Here is a 24,188-nt window from a genome sequence, read left to right on the forward strand (position 1 = left end):
CAGCCATGCAGACCAATTTGATGCACTGTGAGGTGTATGGTCTGAGCACTGACAGGCTGACTCCCCCCCCACCTTCAACCTCTGCAGCAATGCTGGCAGCTAGGGATGAACTTCGTGTTCGAGTCGAACATACGTTCGACTCGAACATCGGCTGTTCGCCCGTTCGGCGAATTCCGAACGTTATGGGCCGTTCGCGTGTCAAATTCGTGTGTCGCTCACGGCCCACAATGCAATGCGATGGCGCAGTGCATTGCTGGCTCATAATTGACCAAGCATGCACTGTGACCCCACATGCTTGGCCAATCACAGCGCCGGCAGCGAGGAGAGCCATGATTGGCCACAGGCAATCGGCCGATTTTTCGTTCTTGCTCTTCTGTAGTGGTTGTTGTCTGCGTGCCCTGACCGCAGTATACACCGCTATATTCACCTATATAGCTAGCGATATATCTATCTTTTATAATAGAGCTTGCAGTCAGTGTTAGGAGATTGTGCGTGCTGTCTGCGTGCTCTGAACGCAGTATACACCGCTATATCCTCATATATAGCTAACTATCTTGCTTGTTTTAAATAGAGCTTTCAGTCAGTGTTAGGAGATTATGCGTGCTGTCTGCGTGCTCTGAACGCAGTATACACCGCTATATCCACCTATATAGCTAACTATCTTGCTCGTTTTAAATAGAGCTTGCAGTCAGTTGTAGGAGATTTAGCTACACTTTAAAAATGTACCAGTTGAAAATTACAAACAGATTAAACTTAACACAACAAATCTACACAGTCCCTGTCTTGTTTGCACCGCCTGTATACTGCTGTTCTGAGTATATAGGGCCTGGGGGCCACACGTATTTCCTTTTTTTAATATGGGTACGGGGTTCCCCTTAATATGCGTACAAGACCCAAAGGGGCTGGTAATGGGCAGGGAGGGCTACCCATGCCATTTTTCTCAATGATTTTCAACCATATTGCAGGAACCAGATATAACATTAAAACCGCAAGCAGTTTTAAATGACGTTATTTCCGTTAAATGTAATTTTGTGCAGGGACTGTTCTAAACACGGGAAACACGTGGCACTTCACAGGCATACTACAGACACCCCCCAGGCACGATATTTAAAGGAATATTTCACTTTTTTTTCACTTTAATCGTCATTAAAATCAGTGCTCCTGCCAAAACGGACATTTTTAAAACTTTTTTTTGCATTGACCCATGTCCCCTGGGGCAGGAGCCAGGTCCCCAAACCCTTTTTAGGACAGTATCTTGCATATTAGCCGTTAAAATTAGCACTTTTAATTTCAAACGTTTGAGTCCCATAGACTTCAATGGGGTTCTAACGTTCGTACGAATTTGGGGTCCGTTCGAAAGTTCTGGTGCGAACCGAACCGGGGGGTGTTCGGCTCATCCCTACAGGCAGCACTCATATGTCAATTTCACAAAGACAACCACTGGATATGATGGCGAGTACATGCACTCAACTTCTTTGGTCAACCATGGTGAGGCCTGTTCTGAGTGGAACCTGCCCTGTTAAACTGCTGTATGGTCTTGGCCACCGTGCTGCAGCTCAGTTTCGGGGTCTCGGCAATCTTCTTATAGCCTAGGCCTTCTTTATGTAGAGCAACAATTCAGAGAGTTCTTTGCCATGTTGAACTTCCAGTGACGAGTATGAGAGAGTGAGAGAGTGAGGGCAATAACACCAAATTTAACACGCCTGCTCCCCATTCACACCTGAGAACTTGTAAAACGAATGAGTCACATGACACCAGGGAGAAAAAATGGCTAATTGGGCCCAATTTGGACATTTTCACTTAGGGGTGTACTCACTTTTGTTGACAGTGGTTTCGACATTAATGGCTGTGTGTTGAGTTATTTTGAGGGGACAGCAAATTTACACTGTTATACAAGCTGTACACTCACTACTTTACATTGTAGCAAAGTGTAATTTCTTCAATATTGTCACATGAAAAGATATAATAAAATATTTACAAACGCGAGGAGTGTATTCATTTTGTGAGATACGGTGTCTTTACTATTACTAAGTGGCCTGAGAACAGACTTCAAATAAAATTCTCAGGCTGGGTGACTAATCAAATGTCAATTGTCTTTATGACCATTGTTCTGACAATTCCAGTTAATGTCCAAACAGTGAAGGAGATTTACTAAAACTGGTCCACACACAATTTGGTTCAGCTGTGCTTAGTAACCAATCAGCTTCCAGCTGAACCAGTTTTGGTAAATCTCCCCAATGTTCTTAGGGCTGAAACTACAGAGCCATAGCTCAAAATTTCACTATTACCGTATATACTCGAGTATAAGCCGAGATTTTCAGCCTCTTTTTTGAGGCTGAAAGTGCCCCCTCGGCTTATACTCGAGTCACCGCTGTCTGACTGCTCGATCAGCGTATCGAGCAGACAGACGGCGGACATTAAAATTCAAAAGCCGCGCCTCCTTCTCCGCCTCCGCCTGTGATAGGCGGAACACTGAATTTCCCAGCAGTCAGTGTTCCGCCTATCACGGACATCCGTTCATTCTCATACTACGGACGAGTATGAGAGGATGTCCGTGATAGGCGGAACACAGGCTGCTGGGAAATTGAGTGTTCCGCCTATCACAGGCGGAGGACGGAGGCGCAGCTTTTGAATCGTAGAATGGCCGCCGAGAAGAGCGGCGATCCATCGGCACGACACGGGACGGAGGAGGCACGGGACAGAGGAGGCACGGGACACCGGAAGGCACGGGACAGAGGAGGCACGGGACAGAGGAGGCTCGGGACGACGGCGGCTCGGGACGGAGGCTTGGGACACAGGTAGGCTGGACACACACACAAGGCTGCACGGACACACACACACACACACACACACACACACACACACACACACAGGGATGGATGGATGGATGGATGGATACACACACACACACACAGGGATGGATGGATGGATGAATACACACACACACACACACACACACACACACACACACACACACACACACACACACACACACACAGGGATGGATGGATACACACACAGGGATGGATGGACGGACACACAGGGATGGATGGATGGATGGATGGATGGACACACACACAGGGATGGATGGACGGACACACACACAGGGATGAACGGACACACAGGGATGGACAGCCATGTCTCACCCTCGGCTTATACACGAGTCAATAAGTTTTCCAGTTTTTTGGGGGTAAATTGGGGGCCTCGGCTTATATTCGGGTCGGCCTATACTCGAGTATATACGGTAATAATGTTTATCAAAAATCATGTCTATGAAAGTAAAAATCATTGTATGCCCATATTTCCATTTCAAAGCAGACCCTTTTCTCCTAGATTACGTCTCTTCAGACTCCATTGGGAAGGACAGATAAAAGAACATCCTGTCGCCTGCGAACCATCTCTGGGGAAGAAGGCCAAGAAGACTGACGCCCTTGGATAGCTTGTGGACATTGCTACAACTTTGTCCATGGCGCCAATCTGCCACTATCCCATGAGGTGCCCAAAACCCTCTGGGAGGAAGACTGAAGATGGACAGGCTATCAGACTGAAAAGGAAGGACATTTACAGCTCCACTACAGAGGAACCTTCCACCAGCAACCTAAGGCATTCTTTCAGAGCAAGCAAATGAGCTTTATTCAAGGAACGGGATATAAATGTTGGTTGTGAACTGTCTCCAGGGAGGAATGGCCAAGAAGATTGAGGCCCTTGGACAGTTTATTGGCATCACTACAAACTTTCTCCAGGGTGCCCTTCTACCACTATGCCATGGGGTTCCTAAAACCATCTAAAAAGAAGGCTGAAGATTGACAGGCCACCAGACAGAAGAGCAGAGACATCTACAGCTCCTACAAAGAATCCTTCCTCCGGCAACTTCAGACGCTCTTACTGAGTAAGCAAAAGAGCTATATACGAGGAACTGGTGTCTGAAGTGGACCCTTTTTTCCTAGATTAAGCCTCTTCAGACTCCATTGGGAATTACAAAGAATGACATCCCATCGGCTGCGAACAACCTCCAGGGAAGAAAGGCCAAGGAGACTGAAGCCCTTGACAGCTTGTGGACATTGCTACAACTTTATCCATAGCACTCATCTACCACTATACCATGAGGTGTCCAAAACCATCTGGGAGGAAGACTGAAGATGGACAGGCTACCAGACTGAAAATTTACAGCTCCACTACAGAAGAACCTTCCACCAGTAACCTAAGGCACTCTTCCAGAACACGTAAAGGAGCTTTATACAAAAAGGAGGACATAATGTCGGCTTTGAACCGTCTCCAGGGAGGAAAGGCCAAGAAGAGTGAGGCCCTTGGACAGCCTATGGACATTACCACTACAGAGCAACATTCCACCAACAACCTGAGGCAATCTTCCAGAGCAATTAAAGGAGCTTTATAGAAAGAGCAGGACATAATGTCGGCTGTGAACCATCTCTGGGGAGGAAAGGCCAAGAAGACTGAGGCCCTTGGACAACTTATTGACATTGCTACAAACTTTCTCCATAGCGCCCATCTGTGCCTATCCCGTGGAGTTCCCAAAAGCATCTGGAAGGAAGAAGAGTGAAGATGACCAGGCCACCAGATGGAAGAGGAGGGACATTGACAGCTCCACTACAGAGATACCTTCCACCAGCAACCCGAGGTGCTCTTCCCAAGCAAGCATAGCAGCTAAATACAAGGAACTGGCGTCTGAAGGCCTCCTGGACTGCTTAAAATTTTAAGGACAAAAAAGAAAGGCAGCGGACAGCATTCCTTTCCTTATTTTTAAAAGAGGAGGCCAGATCCTTATAATTCCTTTCTTTTTAGTTAGTCTAGATCAAGTTAAGCTAGATAAAGTTAGATTACTAAGCTAGATCATTTTTTTTTCTTTTTAATATCTAAAAAAAGAGGAGTGTGATTCTCTACAAGTGGTGAAGGAAACAGATTTTTTTTTTTTTTACATTAAGATAGACCTGATTGGAGAAAAAAAAAAAAAAAAAAAAAAGGAGGATCAATAAGCCCAGATAATTATTATTTTTATTATTCTTCTACATATTTTTGGTAAAACAAAAACGCAATAAGCGTATATTGATTGGTTTGCGCAAAAATTTTAGAGTCTATAAAATAGGAGATAGATTTATGGCATTTTTATTTTATTTTTTTCACTAGTAGACGGCGATCTGTGGTTTTTATCAGGACATTGTGGTGGACAGATCGAACACTTTTCACAGTATTTTGGGACCACTGACATTTATACAGCGATCCAAGCTAAAAATAGCCACTGATTACTGTATAAATGTCACTGGCAGGGAAGGGGTTAACACTAGTGGGCGATTAAGGTGTTAACTGCGTTCTCTAGGTGTGTTCCAACTGTAGGGGGGATGGGACTGACTAGAGGAGGTGTTCATACTTAGTATGAACACAATCTGTCTCCTCTCCTCTGAGAGAACTTGGGATTTGTGTGTTTACACCCACAGATCCCGATTCTCGCTCTGTCACAAGCGATCGCGGGTCGTGCCTTGGTATGGCGTGTTAAAGAGCGACGTACAGCTCAGGTGATTTGCGCAGCCGTGCCAACCTGCTGCAGTATAACTACGGCGGCTTGTCGGCTAGCGGTTAAGATAGCTAAAATTAGGACAGATAAAGTTAGGGTAGATCTGATAAGAGAAGACAAAACAGAAAAAACCCATATAGATATACGCATAGATAAAGGAGTGTATGGTAAGATGGTACAGTCTTTTTTTTTTTTTTTTTTTAACATCTATAAAAAGGAGTGTAATTGTTTTATTTTAAGAAATAATAAAGTTAAATACTTTTTAATGACTATTGCGGGGTGATTCATTTGTCCTAATGTGATTTTGACCTGGCTATATACACATATATAAAAGTTTGTAATTTTGGCACGGATATGGAAAATATGATTGATGACAAAAAATGATCACTCCTATCACTTCTCCGTGAACGTACAAAGTGAGACTCTTTTATTCTTAGTTCAAGACAAGACACAGACACAAGGTGATCAAGCCATTTTCAGCCACATTGGATGGTATTATCATTTCATCCCAAACCCGATGATAAAACAATGGTTAGAATATCTTGCTGATCTTGGGGTCAATGGCTATGAGTTAGTTGGAGCTGAAAGGCATGACTGTCTTTACACATCTAAGACACCCATTGGGTTCCTAAGGCCTCATGTATACTGGGTTTTTTGCCCAGGTGTATGGGGCTATAGAGTTTAGTTGTAGGTGGAGGGCACAAGATCACAATCCAGGTTTGCTGCAGGCAGGCTGTCAAACTCTATGAAAAGCTGACAGCTGCTGTGGGTGAATGGTGCACCTAGTAGTTCCTATGCAGTATGCACCTCTGGATGAATGCCTGGAATGCAAACTTTTTGCGTTCCAGGCATTTGTCCCTAGATACATACTGCCCTAAATGTACATACTGCTAGCTACACCATCCAGCCATAGCCTCTGTCAGCAATAGAATTTGACAGGCTGCCTGCAGTGGTGCTGGATGACTCCCATATGCCCTCCTCCTGCAGTTAATCACCAAAGCCTCATGCACGGTGTGCATGGGCCTAACAAAAGCATTGGGCCAAGCTCAATGTTTACAGGGAAAGTTAAGTTTTGCATATACACGAAAGTGGAAGTAAACGTTGAAAAACAAGAATTTGCCAGCAGGTAAGGTCTTTTGGTAGAAGAGATATTAAAAGTCTCTTTTGCTTAAAACAATCTTTATCAGAGGTACAATAAGTGCATTATAATATGCATACGAGGACAAATGCTAGCTGTCCCCACTAATCTTTGCTTCCACTTTAAAGCGGTGTTCCAGCCGACACTGTAGCTGCTGACTTTTAATAAGGACACTTACCTGTGCAGGGAGCCCGCGATGTCGCCCCTCCCGAGGCCGATCTGTCCATCGGATTGGGTGCAGGCGCCATCATTCCAACTAAGGGAAAACGGCAGTGGAGCCTTGCGGCTTCTCTGACGGTTTCCAACTGCACATGCACGAGTTGTGCAGTGATTTGTGAATGGTCAGCTTGTCTTCAGAGACACACACAGGTCCCAGAAGACAACGGGGGGGGGTTCGTCGCAGAAGAGGATGTGATGTCCTGGGCCGTGGCTTGGCTGGATGTGAAGTACTCTTAGTACTTCCAAAAAAGATGCTAGAGAAAGACATTTTTTTTTTTTTTAAATATCCAAAAAACAAGGGGTGGATAGGTGGTATTTCGTTTAAGACCACCTCTCAAAATTGGGTGGAACTACATCTACTAATCATTCTCACATGATGTTTTCTGATTAAACATTTTCTTCATCATAAGCTCAGTCTGAACTGCTTTGAAAAGCTTGTTTTTACGACAGGTCTGCTTTAATTGTTGCTTTAGGTGTATTATGTTGATAATGGTTTAAAGCACATGTGGCAAACACAAAGCCTGCTGGCCTAAGTGAGAGGTGGTCAGCCTGTAAAAGACAGCTGAACCATGTACAATGTGCATAGCACACTCCCAAACCCTGCACTCTTTATGCTGTACACAGCGCACCCCTGAACTCTGCACTCTGTACGTAGCACACCTCTGAAGCTCTGCTTTGTACATAGCGCCCCGCCGAACCCTGTACGAGGTAAGTAGAGCATCCCTGAACTCTGTACATAACACATTCCTGGCATTTATTTCCTGTTCAAAATTCTCCCACTGTGCAATTTGGCAACACCCATTGCCCGTTCGATGCAGTTTGGAGAGAAAAAAAGCCCTGGATACGTTTATAAAGTCTTACAGATGCAACTGTCCCTTTGAGGGCAACCATAATGCTGATGTGGCCTGCAATGAAAATGGGTTTGACACCCCTGGTTTATAGCATACCTGTCAAGTTGTCTAACATTGCATTAGTACAGGTGTGTACCCATCAATGAAATCTTTGGCTTACATTACAGAAAAGGTTTAAAACTCTGAACTGTGTTCACCTTTTGACCATCACACCACCATCCAATCAGATTGCCTCATCTTTCAGAAGGTTGAGGGGGTGCTCTCCAATTACAACAGAGGATAAGGAGTTTGATTAAAGTAAAGACAGGCACTTTGGAGCGCCTACATTTAGGGGTTTCTGAGTTTTGCGTTTCAGCAGTGTCTGACAGGTTTGCTTTAAACTTCAATATTTTTTTTTTTTTTTTTAGCTACACAAACATATACACCAGGATACAGATGAAAAAAACATTTTATAGAGACAAGTTTTATACATGGCATTCAACCTCCACCTCCTCTACCACAGTGCTGAATCCCAGTGCCTGAGGAACCAGTATTATTCCAGGGCCATGCTCCCTCTGCAGGATTCCACCATGGTGATTGGGGCCTGTAGAGACTTCTAACATTTCAGAGTTCAGAGGAAGAAGCAGTGCCGAGGTATTGTGGGAATGACCTGCATCAGAGCTCTCTGAAAAGTCTGTAATCAGTATCCTATTTGAGTTCTCAGCAGATCCCTCTGGCTCAACTAACTGCAGCAATACTAGCGTGTGCTCCGCCACTGACTCTGTAGCAGAATCCTCTTTCAGTTCGTGATCTCTGTGGCTATGCAAATGGCGCTTCAAACTGTGCTGCAGATTATAGCCCATGCCACATAGGTGGCAGCGAAATGGTTTTTCCTCCAGGTGGGATTTTAGGTGGCGCCGGAGCTTGGTAGCAATGGGGTAGGATTTTCCACAATATTGGCATATGAATGGGCGGTCGCCCGCATGAAGGCGCTCATGGGCACGCAAAGTATGGGGGTCTTTTAATGCCTTGCCGCATATAGTACACAAATGCATTTCTCCTGTGTGCAGGATCAAGTGCCGTTTTAGCTCAGGCTGCTGGGGAAACGAATCCCCACAGAACTGGCACTTGTAGGGCTTTTCACCAGTATGAAGGCGCTGGTGAATCCGCAAGTTCCCCTTGTGGCGGAAGGTACTGCCGCAGTCTGGACACGTATAAGGTTTTTCCCCTGTGTGTACGAGCATGTGGTTGCGCAATGAGCAACTGTTGGCGAGCTGCTTGTTGCACACTGTGCAAAGGAGAGGAGTTTTTGCATCATCGGTCCTTGGCGTGCAATAATTCTTACGGTGGATACGTAAAGTAGGACGGCGGGCAAAGCTTTTACCGCAGTCCTCACAGCGGTAGGGCCTTTGCCCTGTATGGAGCACAGCATGCTCTTTCAGGTCACGTTGTGTGCCATATGCTTTATCACAGAGTGTGCATTTAAAAGGACGGAGACCCTGGTGACCTAAAAGGTGGGCTTTAAAGCTCTCCTCTGAGCAGTAGGCTTTACCACACTCTGTGCACAGGAATGGCTTGTGGCCACTGTGGATAAAACTGTGTCGCCGTAGATGGCCTATCTGGCTGAAGCTTTTATTGCAGTCTGGACAATGGAACTTGCGTTCTGATGGTGCCTTTAGTTTTGAGCTCTTACTAATACTCTCCTTTTTTACATCTTTAGAATTGTCATCTTCTTCTAATCTTGAGATTTTGGCTGGGTTATCGCTGCTTTTTCCTGGAGTAGGGGAGCACTTCCTCTTCACTGCCTTACCTGGAGTTGTCATGTTTGGTTTGTCAACATCTACATTTGATTTGTTTTCTCTTAGTTTCCTCTTCCCTCTCTCAGTTGTCTTCTTTTTACTTTCTGTATTCTCTCTTCCAGAACCTTTGTTGGATCTAGACAAAAGGATACTAGAAACCTGACATTTTGTCCCATCCTGGCTGCAGTTCACATGTTTGTCATCATTCGCTGCCTCTTCTTTCATATCATCTGAGTGAGCCACATCAGCTGGTTCTACAAGGAAGGATAATTACCAATTACACCAATGTTAATGCGCTTACATATAGTTCAAAGCTGTTTCTGAATATATTTTTTCACTTTCTTAATAAGCAAAGAATTCTGGGAAAGTAATATAAATAATGGAGGAACTCTGCATGTTCTCAAAATAGGAATCGTTTAAAGCAGGCAGCCTCAATCCCTGGCACTTGATACCTTTTGTGCTGGCAATAACTGAAACCTCTCTAATGCAATTTACAAAGCCTAATCTACCCACTTCAAGCCCACCAGTTGCTGAGGATGTCAGTATAATGCTAGCACTCCTAAATTGGTAGCTTGCATTTCTGAAAGTACAGGGTTTGGGGTTAATCTAAGGCAGGGGTAGGCAATCTCAGCCCTCCAGCTGTAGTGAAACTACAAATCCCAGCATGCCTCTGCCTCTAGGTGTCATGCCTGTGACTGTTAGGGTTTGCAATGTCTTGTGGGACTTGTAGTTTCCAAACAGCTGGAGGGCTGACGTTGCCTACGCCTGATCTAATGTCTAAAGGCTCATTCAGACAGGCAATTATTCCTGTGCAAAGCCACTGGCAGATGCATGTGAATCAACCTCAGAGCTTCTTACAGGCATCCCAGAGAAGTGGATGCACATGCAGTGGCTGCATGGACACAATCTCAAATCAAAATCTAACATGCATGCAGGAGTGGGTGCATGGATCCAAATGCACAGTGTCTGAGTTCGGATCCATGCACCCGCTCCTACCCGCATGTCAAACTTTGACATGTGAATGTATCTGTGCAGACGCTGTGTATGCATCCACCTCAATGGGCTGCCTGCATGCAGCTCCAAGGTGTATGCATATTCAGTTGCCAGCAGCTGAAGATGGGACTAATCGCCCATCTGAATGAGCCCTAAAGGTGCATGCACCGGGGCTAATCTGAGATCTGAAGGCGCAGGAACTGGAACAGATTTGAGGTTTAAAGTGCAGGAATTGGGGCTGATCTACGGTTTGAAGTGCAAAATTGGGGCTGATCTGAAGTTGTGCGCACACTGATGAATCAAATTTTGCACGAATAGTTGTACTGCTAATGCCAAGTTAAACTCACGAAATAATATATAATAACAATGAAAAAAAGTTTAATTTGCCATTTTCAGTATAAATATGAGTGCTAGAATTGAAAACAAACAAAAGCTACACTGCGCTATTGTTCACTGGCATGACAGTTGTCAAAAGCTTGTAAAATGATGCTTATACCCCATACACACGATTGGAAATTCCACCAGCAAAAGTCCGATGTGAGCTTTTGGTCAGAAATTACGACCGTGTGTATGCTCCGTCAGACTTTTGCTGGCGGAATTTCCGCCAGCAAAAAATTGAGAGCAGATTCTCTATTTTTCCGACAGAAAAAGTTCAGATTGGAAATTCCGACACGCAAAATTTCTACGCATGCTCGGAAACAATTTGACACATGCTCAGAAGCACTGAACTTCATTTTCTTGGCTTGTCGTAATGTTGTATGACATTGTGTTCTTGACGGTCAAAACATTTTTGATCAATCAAAGAAAATAACGATTGAGGAATTAATCATTAAATTTCTGCAGCCCTAAAAAAATAAAAATAAAAATAAAAGTCAGATAAAAATGACAGTGATGATTATCCATTTACCTGTGTAACAGATTACTCGTAACCAAGTGATAAGGTGAAACAATATATACACTGAGGACTTGAATACACACCTGTATCCTTGGTCTTTACTGCACCACTCTGCTCAAGTGCGGTCCCGTCAGTGGCAGTACTTGTGTCTGCATTAAGTGACAGTTTGGCTCCTTCTGGCTCTGGAGCAAGTGGTGAAAATGCTTCAACTTCTGGTGTCACTGGCTCTGTCCTCTCAATCTCAGGGGTCCCTAAAGAAGAAGATCCCTTTGGATGTGGCGTTACAACCTGTTCTTCAGGCTGTGGGGATAATGAAGATTTTGTACTGACTGATATTTCTTTGGCAGGCTTTGTTAGTTCATCACCTCCATTCTCCATCGGTGACTTGACAGAGTCTTTGGGAATGGAATCACTAGATGCAGTTTTGGTGGATGGAATAGGTTCTCTTTTCGTTTCAATAATATGTTCAGTTTCTTCAGTACAATTGCCATTATCCTCTTGTGGAATTAACAATTCGGAACCTGGCTGAATTGGTGAGATGACCTGAAGACGCAGACTTCCATTGAGATCACATATTCTCACATTCACATGTTTTGGGCTACTTTTCACAAACCTGAAAAAACATTATAACCTGCAGTCAAAAAAACCTGGAAAGCATCTGCTCTTTTTAATGAGTTGTACACATGTTGTTCTTAGGTCTACTAATTCAGCAAGTTTACAGAAAATAACACATTCACAAAAGGAAGATGTGATGTGCAGTTATCTGGAGTTAAACTAGAGAGCTACACTATATTACCAAAAGTATTGGGACGCCTGCCTTTACACACATGAACTTTAATGGCATCTCAGTCTTAGTCCATAGGGTTTAATTTTGAGTTGACCCACCCTTTGCAGCTGTAACAGCTTCAACATTTGTGGGAAGGCTGTCCACAAGGTTAAAGCCCCATACACACTATCAGATTTTCTGCTGATTTTTGTCTTCAGGTTTACCAAAACCATGTAGTGCAAGGGCCTGCCTGATTGCATACAAATTGAAACTCCTAAGGTTAGACCTCATATTATATGGTTTTGGTAAATCTGAAGGAAAAAAATCAGCAGAAAATCTGATAGTGTGTATGGGGCTTTAGGAGTTTGTCTATGGGAATGTTTGACAATTCTTCCAGAACCGTATTTGTGATGTCAGGCCTGGCTTGCAGTCTCTGCTCGAATTCATCCCAGAGGTGCTCTATTGGGTTGAGGTCAGGGCTCTGTGCAGGCCAGACATGTTCTTCCACCCCCAAACTCTCTTAATCATTTGATTAGGGACCTGGTTTGCCCCCCCCCCCCCCCCCCCAAGAAAAGTGCTAAATATGGCAGAGGAAGGGGTAGGATGTAAAGAAAAGGGGAAAAGGGTGAAGTTCTGCTTTAACATGTTAGTTGAAGTTGGGCTTGAAATTGTTTGTCTCTCATTTAAAGTGCATTAGAAATTATGTTAAAAAAAAATATATGTTAAAAAATAAAGAAACTACTGGCAGGATCTATAGGTAATAAATTCACGTTACAAACAGGGGGGGGTAAAAAAATAATAAAAAAAAAGATGTATATAGAAAACAACGGACTACCGGCGCAAAAAGGAACCAACATATTATATCCTAGTTTGCTGCAATCAAATATGAATGTCACCTCCTGAGTAAACAAATTAAAAAATGTGTATATGATATGGATTGCGCTAACTATCACCACTCTTTGGCAACTCATTAAATATTACTTTCACAGTACCGTGTACAAATTTAAAGTGCCATTCATATGTTAAAGCCTCTATAATTTCCTCAATACAAATACACCATTAATGAAGACATATGTATTCTATGTTTTAAAAAAAAAATACAAAACAAAAAATATATGAAAAAGGACAGAAAAATAATTCCAGTAGAAATGAATCTCCTAAGTGATTACTTCAGTGCAAATATATTCCTCCTATATAAAGTGCTTCTTTATCCACCAAATGAGTGACTTCACCACCTCCTGTTGCAATGGCCACTCACCAGATAAACCAGAATATGCATCTTTGGTTAATTTAGGATAACCACTCCATTATGGGTTTCACCAACAGCCTCTCCAAGCAGTATATAAATGCCTCTTGCGCTAGGTGTCTCTCACAAAGATATATAAATAGCCATCATGGTATAGTATGTAATCAAAATGTATTTAAAAAGGTGAAAAACATAGTTAAACTCACATGCGCCTGTGCCTATATGCTGGCACCAAGCATATCCAGCCGTGTACGTGGGGATGGGGTTCAGATCTGTCACCCAATCTCTCATCTCCAAGTAGCGGCATGCATTGCAAGCCTTGTTTTCGCTACGCCGGAAGTGACGAACGGAATTTCCCAGCAGCCTCTACGTGTTTCGCAAAGTGTCTTGCGTCATCAGGAAGCTGCTGTATGTCTCTATCTTCCCTCTTATATACCCCACATCCTTACTGAATGTGCTAATTGCAGATTTGCAATTAGTACATTCAGTAGGGATGTGGGATATATAAGAGGGAAAATAGAGACATACAGCAGCTTCCCGATGACGCAAGACACTTTGCGAAACACATAGAGGCTGCTGGAAAATTCCATTAGTCACTTCCGGTGTAGCGAAAACGAGGCTCGGAACACACACCGTGGTTGTGGAACGCACGCCGCTACTTGGAGAGAAGAGATTAGGGGACAGATCTAAACCCCATCCCCATGTACACGGCTGGATATGCTTGGTGCCAGCATATAGGCACAGGTGCATGCGAGTTTAACTATGTTTTTTACCTTTTTAAATAAATTTTGATTACATACTATACCATTATGGCTATTTATATATCTTTGTGAGAGACACCTAGCGCAATAGGCATTTATATACTGTTTGGAGAGGCTGTTGGTGAAACCCATAATGGAGTGGTTATCCTAAATTAACCAAAGATGCATATTCTGGTTTATCTGGTGAGTGGCCATTGCAAAAGGTGGTGGTGAAGTCACTCATTTGGTGGATAAAAGAAGCATTTTATATAGGAGGAATATATTTGCACTGAAGTGATCACTCACTTAGGACAGAAAAATAATTCTAGTGCAAATTATGTCCTTTTTTCATATTTTTGGTTTGCATTTTTTACAACATGGAATTACACTTTATATATTGGTGTTGAATACATATGTCTTCATTAATGGTGTATTTGTATTGAGGAAATTATAGAGGCTTTAACATATGCACGGCACTTTAAATTTGTACACGGTACTGTGAAAGTAATATTTAATGAGTTGGCATAGAGTGGTGATAGTTAGCGCAATCCATATCATATACTGCAAATGATGAACTGCATTATATACTGTATGTCAGTTTTCATTTTGCCAACCAACTCTGTATAGGAATTTTACAGCTTTCCATCCAGGCCACATATAACTTGATTAAAAACACCAAACACATGAGAGAGTGATGAGGGAAAAAAATGGTTTACATTTCTCAATGAAACATTCTGACATCTGATTATTTTAACATAGCTGGACATTCAAATATAGCAATCAAGGCAGTGCATACTGGGGCTCCTCTCTCTACCTGAAGGTGAAAAATACCTTAACATTTTCCTGCAGGAGACCTTGTTTTTGGCCAGGATGCAGATTGCCAAGACATGGCTGAGAGGGCGCCCCCCCACGCTACAGCAATGGATTAGGGTGATTAATGACACTCTGCCCCTTAAGAAGCTGCTGTACACTCATAGGGGCTGTCCCCATAAATATAACAAAATATGGCACAGGTGGTTGGAGGATGCTTCTACCTGCAGTGTCGGGAGTTAGCTGACCTTTACATTAGATGTCTCTATGTTTTTTCTAGGGAATATACCCCCCCCCCCCCCCCCCCACTTCATACCCTTTAGGCTCTCCTGCTGACCATTGCATCACGCGTTTTGTGTTGCATTTATTCGTATATTTATTGTACCTGTCTGTAAAATGCACAAGTTTGCTTTGGTAGTGCCTGTTGCACTACGCTTTGGTAATAATATCCTGTTCATTATGCTCAATAAAGTCGTCATTTTCGATTAAAAATATAGCAATCAAAGAAAACAAATCAAAGTAATAAAGAACTAAACAGGAAAGCTCTACCCACACACATCTTTGATGTTTAGCTTTCCTGTGTAGCTTTTACTTTAATGTTGTTCTTGATGCTTTGGAATCTAAAACACGCTTTTAGCTACAACTGTTTATTTCTAATGTTTTTACAATTTACCTTTGTAATATGATTTTAATTTAAAAAAGGGCCTGTGCAAAAAAACAAACAAACAAAAAAAACTGCTGATATCTGCATTTCCGGCAGGCAATGACCTGGATCTTTGCTTTCCTGAAAATATATAATAGCCAAAGACTCAGATCCAGGCTTCTCTGATGCCTGGTCTCCCCCCTCCCTCCATTAAGAAGTGAAATGCAAGAACCTCCGTTATGCCTCATACACATGATCAGAAATTTGGGCAGCAAAAGACCGATCAGAGCTTTTGGTCAGAAAATGTGATCGTGTGTATGCTCCATTGGACTAAGATTGAGAGCATATTCTCAATTTTTCGGTCGGAAAAAGTTCCTATCCGAAAATGCGTTCGTGTGTATGCAATCCCGACGTGCAAAAGCTCATGCATGCTCAGATTCAACTACGAGACAGAAGCTATTGGCTACTGGCTATTGAACTTCCTTTTTCTAGTCCCGTCATATGTGTTGTATGTCACCACGTTCTTGATGGTCAGAATTTGGTTTGACAGTGTGTATGCAAGACAGCTTGAGCGAAATCCCATCGGAATTCCCTCGGGAAAACCTTCAGAGCTTTTTCCGACCAAAATTCCAATCGTGTGTACATGGCATTAGTTGTTTGTTGTTGTCCGTTTTCCTGTTGCAGCTTTTCCCTCACTGTCAAAAGGTTGTCCTCGCAACATAAACTGAAGGGAAATCTCTCCATGGCTCCTTTCAAATGGGCGCTGCCACCTATCCTGCATGCAGGCTGCCTTTGTTTTTTTGCCTGCATTCGACCAGCATGCAGGCAGGCTACAGAGTTATATGCACACGATCCGAACACACACCACCTATGTTCGGGTCCCTGCAGTTGCTTCTGAACTGCTGTCATAGTTTGACATGTGGCTGTGTCCTTGGGGCTGCCTGCTTCTGCATTAATTTTTAAAGGCTGACAGCACACCGCTTGGGACGGATACAGGTGCAAAAATAAGAACAGCCTGCATGCAGAACAGGGGCCAGCACTCATCTAAATGAAGCATCACAGACCCCTAGACAGCAGTATACCTGACAAGGATTCCAACCTCTAAAAATCCTAAAAATGGGTTGGTTTTAGATACACTTTAATGAATTCATGTCACAGATTATATGTATTCAATGAGACGTTTTAGTATATGAATTATCTCCTACTATTTAATTTATACAGTATAAATTATAGGTTAAATTGATTGTTTTTAAAAAAATGTATAATCTTTGGTGATGTTGGTGTAGTTGGTACTAGAAAAACTACAAAATTAAAGCCCTGAGGAAGAAAAAACAGTCCTCCAAATCGCAATACCTCCATTTGAACCTTCAATAAACACTTTAAATTGTAAGAAGGATCAGCATTTTCGTACCCTTTTTTATATAGGCACTGACCCTTTTACTAGAGTGAAGGGTTTGTAATCTTGTACTTTTACTCATCAAAACATGAATGGTCCCTATATCTTTGCATGTCAAAGACCCTTTCACACTGGGGTGCTTTTCAGGCGTTTTAGCGCTAAAAATATCGCCAGTAAAACGACTCTCATGCCTCTGCAGTGTGAATGCCCGAGTACTTTCACACTGGGGCCGTGCGCTTGCAGGACCTTGCAAGTTCTGCAAGCAGCATCTTTGGGGCGGTGTGGGAGCGGTGTATACATAGCTCCCAAAACTCCCTGCCCACTAAATTGAATGGGCAGTGCTGCTGAAGCACCTGCCAACACAGCGATTTTAACCCTTTTCTCGGCCGCTGGCAGGGCTTAAAGAGTGCCATGCTTGTGGACAAAAAGCGCCGCTAAAACTAACATCGCTTTACCGCTAACACTGGCACCTCCCCAGTGTGAAAGGGGTCTAATATGAAGCCCTTTATAATAACCTTACTAAAATACAGACACTTTTTTCCTCAAGTTTTTGAAAGTCAGTCCTTCTCTGCCACCCTTTTTGCTACTCTCCATTGGTACGCTCTGCGTCGAAAAATATAATTACCCAAGTTTGTCTTAACTTTTTTTTCATTCACAAATCCTTGTGAAATGCAGTAGATCACTGAATAAAATGAAATAAAATGAAAATATATTTAAAATTTACAAACTTTGATGTATGTGTACTGGCCTTTTAAGCATACATACCTCACCCATTTAAGTAAAGTTTCTGGTAGTAATGAAGTTTGGTTTTCCTGTAAGGATATAAAATTATAATAATTTAGAGAAACAAACACAGAACATAAACTGACAGATATAACACACACACACACACACACACACACAACTCACCTGATTATCCAATAAGTCATCTCCAGTTTCATGAATGTGCGGAGGAAGGAAGGAGCCAGCGGGCAAATGATCCCCAACACACCACAAGCCCAGGCCCTCCCCCTGCGACAAAGAGGGGCCAAGGGCCAGTCCACGGGGTAAGCTGCATAAAGCCTGCCAGACAGCATCCTCTGTGCACTGCACAGGCTGAAAAGATACTGATGAATTCATACAACCTGCATGGACAGAAAGAGGAAGATGGTGTAAACAATAATCACAACCATGGCACTAATACATGCTACCATCGGAGGCTGATCTGTTTGTGCTTTTGTAACAATCATACCTAAAGAGCCTAGTCATTAAAGGTACACTTCAGCCAAGGTAAAAAATTAAAGTGTATATAAAGTTGTTTTTTTGAAGGATTGGAACCTCTATCATGTTTTTATTACTATGTCCCTGCTAAGAAGATTAGCTTCTCAGTTTGCCCTGTGTCGTGTTAGGGTGATTATGTTCATGTTATAGGTGCTTTTCCAATGAGTTGTGCCAGTTCAAACTGTATTTCAGGGCATGGCAGTCCACTTTTATTGAATTAAATGGAAAGTTCACATAAACATCAATTGCCTGTGCAGGGGTTCTTCCATGTTAACATGAATAGTCAACTGAAAATACTCTGTCCCTGGCTCCCTTGTCAGCAGCACCGCTGCTCTTCTTACCAGTTCCTCTGAGGCTAGGTTCATATTTAGGTGGCTATATGGGCACGATAGCCCATTCATTTGAATGGGCTACTGTGCCCCATGAAACACAGGAAAGAAGTCTCTGCACTACTTTGAAAATCACAGCCCACGCGGGAACCACAAGTACAGCATGGTGCCTAGTGCGGGCGGCGTGTCATTAGGATTAATGGCACCGGCCCGTGGGTCCCACTTTTTTGCTGTGCAGGTGGTTGCAGCTGCGGGAATTTGTGTGGGTCTTGCAGCGGCACCACTGCAACATAGCAGGTAGGTTTAACAAGTTAGTTATTTTATTGAAGTGAGACTTTACAATGACTTTAATGCAAACCCTGTGTCATTTTCTACTACACTTTCACAGTGGCAGGGCCTCACACTATCACACCTGATAATCACTGGGCTTGAAAGGAAAAGAAAATCCAAAACTCTGAGTTGTCACTAGAACATGAAAACAAGAGCAAACCCCATTGGATTGGATTTTATAGGCAAACTGAACCACAACAAACTATAAAAAAAAATCTATATTTTATTATACATAGGAAACATAAAAGAAGATTTTTCCACATAAATGGACACAATTAAAAACCTGTATTCACATCTGTACAAAGTTCAGCCCACCATATTTTTAAATTGTTGTTATGTAGTAATGAATAACAGATTTTTGTTATAATTTTTCGGGGTCCAATTTGCCTATAAAATACGTTCCAAGTTATTTGTTCTTGTTTTCAAATTAGAGTGTACGGATGTGGCAATGAAGCGATTTCAGTACTTATATTGTCATTAGAACAGTAGTAGAGGGGGGATCTTCCAAGAGAACCCATTCTGGTATTTGGTATTTATGGTTATTTGATATTATGGAGACTATAACAAGAGCAGTGAGAACATTTAATGGTGAGGAAGCAGAAGAGCAGGTAGAAGAGCGCCTGAAACTAAAGCAGAGAGATCACTGTTGGAGCTACTGCTGAGAGACAGCAAATAAGTCAACCCACCAGATTCCCCTATTATCAAAATGTCACATGTGGCCGGACTGATTCTTTAGAATTTGTTTGCATCAACACTGTGCACTGTGGCAAGGCTGCCGTTGTGTGACGTGAAGGCAGCAGTGCCGATGCGCTGTAAACAGTGAACTACACTCTAACCTTTTTTAGTTCCAAGTTCATTGCAATGCTTGCATGCTGTATGTTTTTTTTTCAGTGCACACCAATGAAGTGTTGTGGTGTGAACTGCCATGATCGGGAACAAGGTTTTTTACCTCGTCTATGCATTGGAATTACATAGGGTAAGGCTACCCAGTGCACTCCAATGCATCTGGTGCGAACAAGTCCTCAATCAAGATTTAGGCTCATATGTTTCTATAGAGTTATGCTAGTATTCTGGCTGTGATGACTGACTGAATAAATAAAACTAATAGGAAAGCTGAAATGCTCACCCTTCCTGGATAAAAGCTGCTTCGGGTTCCTTCCAGTGCTGCTCAAAAGACAAAAAGCTTAGGCATTTGTCAATGTCTTCTCTGCTACAGGAAACTGGCTGATCTTCAGCTTCAGGTTTATGGAAAGCAGAACCTGGCAGCCTGGAGCAGCATTTTCTTCTATTACTCTTTAACTATCCCCTCCATGGTGTTAGTAGAATTTTAAACCTGGACTTCAGGCAAACAAATAAATTCTCACTGTTGGAATACATACAGTATGCAAAAACTCTGGACTACCTTAATGATCAATGAAAAGATGACCAATATATACCAATATCCTCCATAATTCCCACCCTAAATTCCTCAAAGTGCCGTTGTGATCATACGCACTTCTGACCCTGCTCCCAACTAGCCTGGGTAATCCTGGCTAATTCTCTATGCTCTTCCGCCTGCAAGAACTTTCTTTTTTAGACCCGTCTCTTACCTGCTTCTTCATTCTGTTGACCCCCCCTCCCCCTTATTTATTTTTATTCCTACCCCCCCCCCCCCCATCTACTTTTTTTTTCATTAACGTTTTCTTTGTTTCATACTCCTGTTTTGAAGGGAGAAGAAACTGAGACATTGTTCACTCTGTACAGAGCCCAGTGTTGCTTGTCAACACAGAGCTCTGGACTGTGATTGGACACAGCCGATCTACAGGTCCTGGCCCTGAATCATTGGCTGAGACCTGCTGACAAACTCTCACTGTGTGCAATCACAGCAGGTATCGGCAGGAGGAGGGGTATGCACACCCTAAACCTGGAAACAGACAGAGACATTCCAGTACTTCCTTTTACCTGGTGCCTGTCCGCAGTACATTGCAGGCGTGCGGTCTGTAAGGCCCCTTTCACACTGTCGGACCATTCAGGTCTGCCTGTCAGTTTAGACGGTGGACCTGAACGGGCGCTCCATGCTGGTCTATGGAGCGATGGATGTCAGCGGTGACACGTCCGCTGACATCCGACCCGGTCCGATCTGCCAAAAGCAGACAGATGGCCCTAGGTCTGAATCTGTCGTTGGCTGATCAGATCGGGTGAGATCTGATGAAAACGGACATGCTGTCCGTTTTCAACCGTTCTCCACATTGAATCCAGCGGCGCTCAACAAGCCCCTCCCCGCTCAGTGAGAAGAGAGAGACCCGTCATCTGCCGACTCAGTGGAGATCAAAGGAGAGATCTCCCACTGAGCCGGCAGACAGAGGCGGACTCCATGCAAGTGGATCCGCCTCATCTGAATGATTAAATATTAATTATCTAGCGGTTGTCTGTTTGTTGAAGGATATATAAAATAGTGCAATCAGAAAACCTCATGGACTGGAGGCTGACCCTATTTTTCAGGACTGAAATGCATGTAAAACCCAAACAATGAACTTCTCTTATTTGCTCCCTTTTGGTCTGTTAAATAAACCAATGGAATCATTTTGTTATTTTTGTGCAATAAGTGCCAAAAGACCCTGTTGATCATGTCATAAATTCAGAGCTGTACTGTGTTATGTCAAGCAGAGTAATTAGCCCTCCTAGTTCTTACTGTGTACTAGAAAATGATTAACCACTTGAGGTCCGGGCCATAGCCGAATGACGGCTACAGCGCGGACCTCAACTTCCGGGAGGCCGTCATAGATCGTCCTCCCCTTTGCACGCTTCCAGCGCGTGCCCTGCAGGGCATACGCTGTGATCACCGAGTCACTGAGACTTGGGTGATCACCGATCCGAGTAAGGGGCCCGTCCCGGCCCCTTACCATGTGATCAGCTGCCAGCCAATTAAATTTTAACCACTAAACAGAGCTTTAAAGTGTCATTTAGCATTTTTAAATTCTTCTGTTTTGATGTTGAATTGTAAAAGCAGCGGCACACCTGCCGATCTCACAGGTTTGCTGATTTGACAGAACACCGCTGATTTTACAATTCAACATCAAAACAGTCATACGGATTTCCAAATACTGTATTTCACTATACAAGCTCCATTTAGTGGCAAAAATAAGTGTGAAGTGCCAGAGAAGATATCTGCTTGCCACCTGCTCACTGTATCCTTACTGTGGAGGAGTCCTGGGTGTAGCAAGATGGCGGCGACGGAATGTCATTTCTGTTGCAAAATCTGATGGGTCGCCTAATCTGATGAAACACCGGCCTTCAGCCGTCTTGATTGGCTGGCATGAGATGATGTCACTCTTGCACATGTACAGGAGTGCAGTCATCCTGGCACACCAGGAACAGAATGTAAACTGAGCTGCACATGCGCAGATCAGCGTACATTCTACAGAGGATTGAGAACAGGCAGTTAGGTAAATGTTTTTGTCTGTCGCTTCTGCAATAAAGAGTCTGTCCGATTTTTTTTTTTTTCACCACTTTAATGCAAAAAGAAAAGACTGTCTCTCGCTTCTCACACTGAAGCTATTCAGAATAATAGAAGCGGCATGTAGTGTCCTCCCTATAACCATAGCTCCCAACTGTCCCTGATTTGGAACAATGTCCCTCTTAGGGTGCCCACGTGTCCCGGATTGCCATCTCTGTCCCTGGTCCCGGGCACCTTCATTCCGGGACAATACAGTGTCCCGGAATGAAATTGAGGTCACAGCCACCACCTACTAACTAGTAATTCAATTTCCCTATACTTGCAGAACTGGTTGCTAGGGCCCGGCCCGCCTGTCGTCTAGCAACCAGTGACATCATAGACTCTCAATCTCTCAGCGAGGCCAGGAGTGAGGCCCAAGCTTAGTGCTGCACTGCTGTCTCCACCCCCCACATCGGCACCTCCTATTTTCTGGCACCCAGCAGCAGGGACTGGCATTATATTCACTCTCCAGGCAGTGTCTCCTCTCCACCCACCTCCTTCCTCGGCACCCATCACCCGGCGGCATGCAGAGGGAGTGACAGCAGCAAGGACTGGTCATCTGGTGTCTCTTCTGTGTGCTGCTGTTGGATAAGATCGATGAGTGCCCAACTTCTCCTGCATCTGGTGGCAAGTGGCACACTGTATCTGCTGGCAGGCTATGGGTGGCAAGTGGCACACTGTATCTGGTGGCAGGCTATTAGTGGCAAGTGGGCACATTGCATCTGGTGGCAGGCTATGGGTTGCAAGTGGTACACTACATCTGGTGGCAAATTATGGCTGGCAAGTGGCGCACTGCATATGGTGGCAAGCTACAGGTGGAAAGGGGCGCACTGCATATGGTGACAGGCTACAGCTGGAAAGTGGCACACTGCATCAGGTGGCAAGTAACAAGCTGCGTCTGGGGGCAGGCGACGGTGGCACGCTGCATCTGGTGTCAAGTGACAAGCTCATGGTTCCCACTGATTCTTTATTATAGGGAGTTGAACTATTTCATGACATTTTACAATAACCATCCTGACACCATATCTAGCATGGTGTTGGAATGTCAGCCATTCACCCGAAAAATCATTCTGCCACCGAATTCCGTGTCAACCCTGAGAATACATTGCCCCACCTCATCATTTTTTTTAGAAGCGGGGTGTCCCTGAAGGGCAGTTTTTATATGTGGTCACCCTAGTCCCTCATTCCTCCTCATTTTGGTCTGATCTATATAGATGTAAATAAAATGCACTTTTTAGCTATCAATAAGTGTTTCCCAGTGCTAAACCCTTTATCCAATTTCTACTGCATTTGTGAATTCCATAGTCCAATATAAAGAAATTGTAGGGTTAAAAAAAAAAAAGCACTTGTGGGCATAACCAATCTTGTATTTTGTAAAATTCTCCTTTAAGGGGGCGTGGCAAGAGGTGTGTCCTATGCCTGCATACTTTTGCCGATAGGCGTCCCTCATTCCCATCCCAAAAAGTTGGGAGGTATGTTATAACCATTCTACAAAGAAAGGCAAAGGAAGTCTGTGAATATTATTACTGGATATGCTGTGTGAAGGGAACCCATAATAAATCAATACAATGTCCCAGATATGAATGCAAAAGCGAAGACACACTTTAAATTCTGAACTGCAGCTGAAAAGCTGCCAGCCCTCCCTCACCCCTTGTGCACTGACACCCAGTCACTCCATTCCAACATACCTGTCAGCAGCCCCGCCACCGGAAGTAAACATTCGGCTTTTTTTAAGCGAACCGGAAATGGTTCTTCCAGGAATGCAGCCTCCTCGGAAACAACTAACTAC

The 24,188-nt window shown here is 43.6% G+C and overlaps 1 protein-coding gene across 2 annotated transcripts; it reads right to left on the reverse strand.

Annotated features, from left to right (window-relative positions):
- Positions 1 to 5,934: 5,934 nt before the first annotated feature.
- Positions 5,935 to 24,168, reverse strand: ZNF408 (zinc finger protein 408). Of its 2 annotated transcripts, none has more exons than XM_077461483.1 (5): positions 24,088 to 24,168; positions 17,915 to 18,129; positions 17,771 to 17,817; positions 11,488 to 12,017; positions 5,935 to 9,770 (listed from the first exon to the last, which is right to left on the reverse strand). In XM_077461483.1, exons 2-5 carry the CDS (start codon positions 18,122 to 18,124, stop codon positions 8,203 to 8,205), a joined length of 2,355 nt encoding a protein of 784 aa, XP_077317609.1. In that variant the 5' UTR covers positions 18,125 to 18,129; positions 24,088 to 24,168; the 3' UTR covers positions 5,935 to 8,202. The 2 variants fall into 2 exon arrangements, with proteins under 2 accessions (XP_077317609.1, XP_077317619.1); XM_077461493.1 differs by lacking the exon at positions 24,088 to 24,168 and adding an exon at positions 20,051 to 20,233.
- Positions 24,169 to 24,188: the final 20 nt, after the last annotated feature.

Source organism: Lithobates pipiens, unplaced genomic scaffold (genome assembly GCF_037356315.1).
Source record: "Lithobates pipiens isolate NorthernLeopardFrog02 unplaced genomic scaffold, aLitPip1_a1.2 Scaffold_10, whole genome shotgun sequence".
In the NCBI taxonomy this organism is placed as follows: Eukaryota; Metazoa; Chordata; class Amphibia; order Anura; family Ranidae; genus Lithobates; species Lithobates pipiens.

What these genes read in the sequence shown, in the direction of transcription:
- ZNF408 (XM_077461483.1), bottom strand. Translation starts at nt 18,124, where the DNA reads ATGAATTCATCAGTATCTTTTCAGCCTGTGCAGTGCACAGAGGATGCT. An exon ending in ATGACTTATTGGATAATCAG is followed by an intron (nt 17,818 to 17,914) that starts GTGAGTTGTGTG and finishes ATATCCTTACAG; the next exon opens with GAAAACCAAACTTCATTACT. An exon ending in ACTTTACTTAAATGGGTGAG is followed by an intron (nt 12,018 to 17,770) that starts GTATGTATGCTT and finishes ATGTTTTTTCAG; the next exon opens with GTTTGTGAAAAGTAGCCCAA.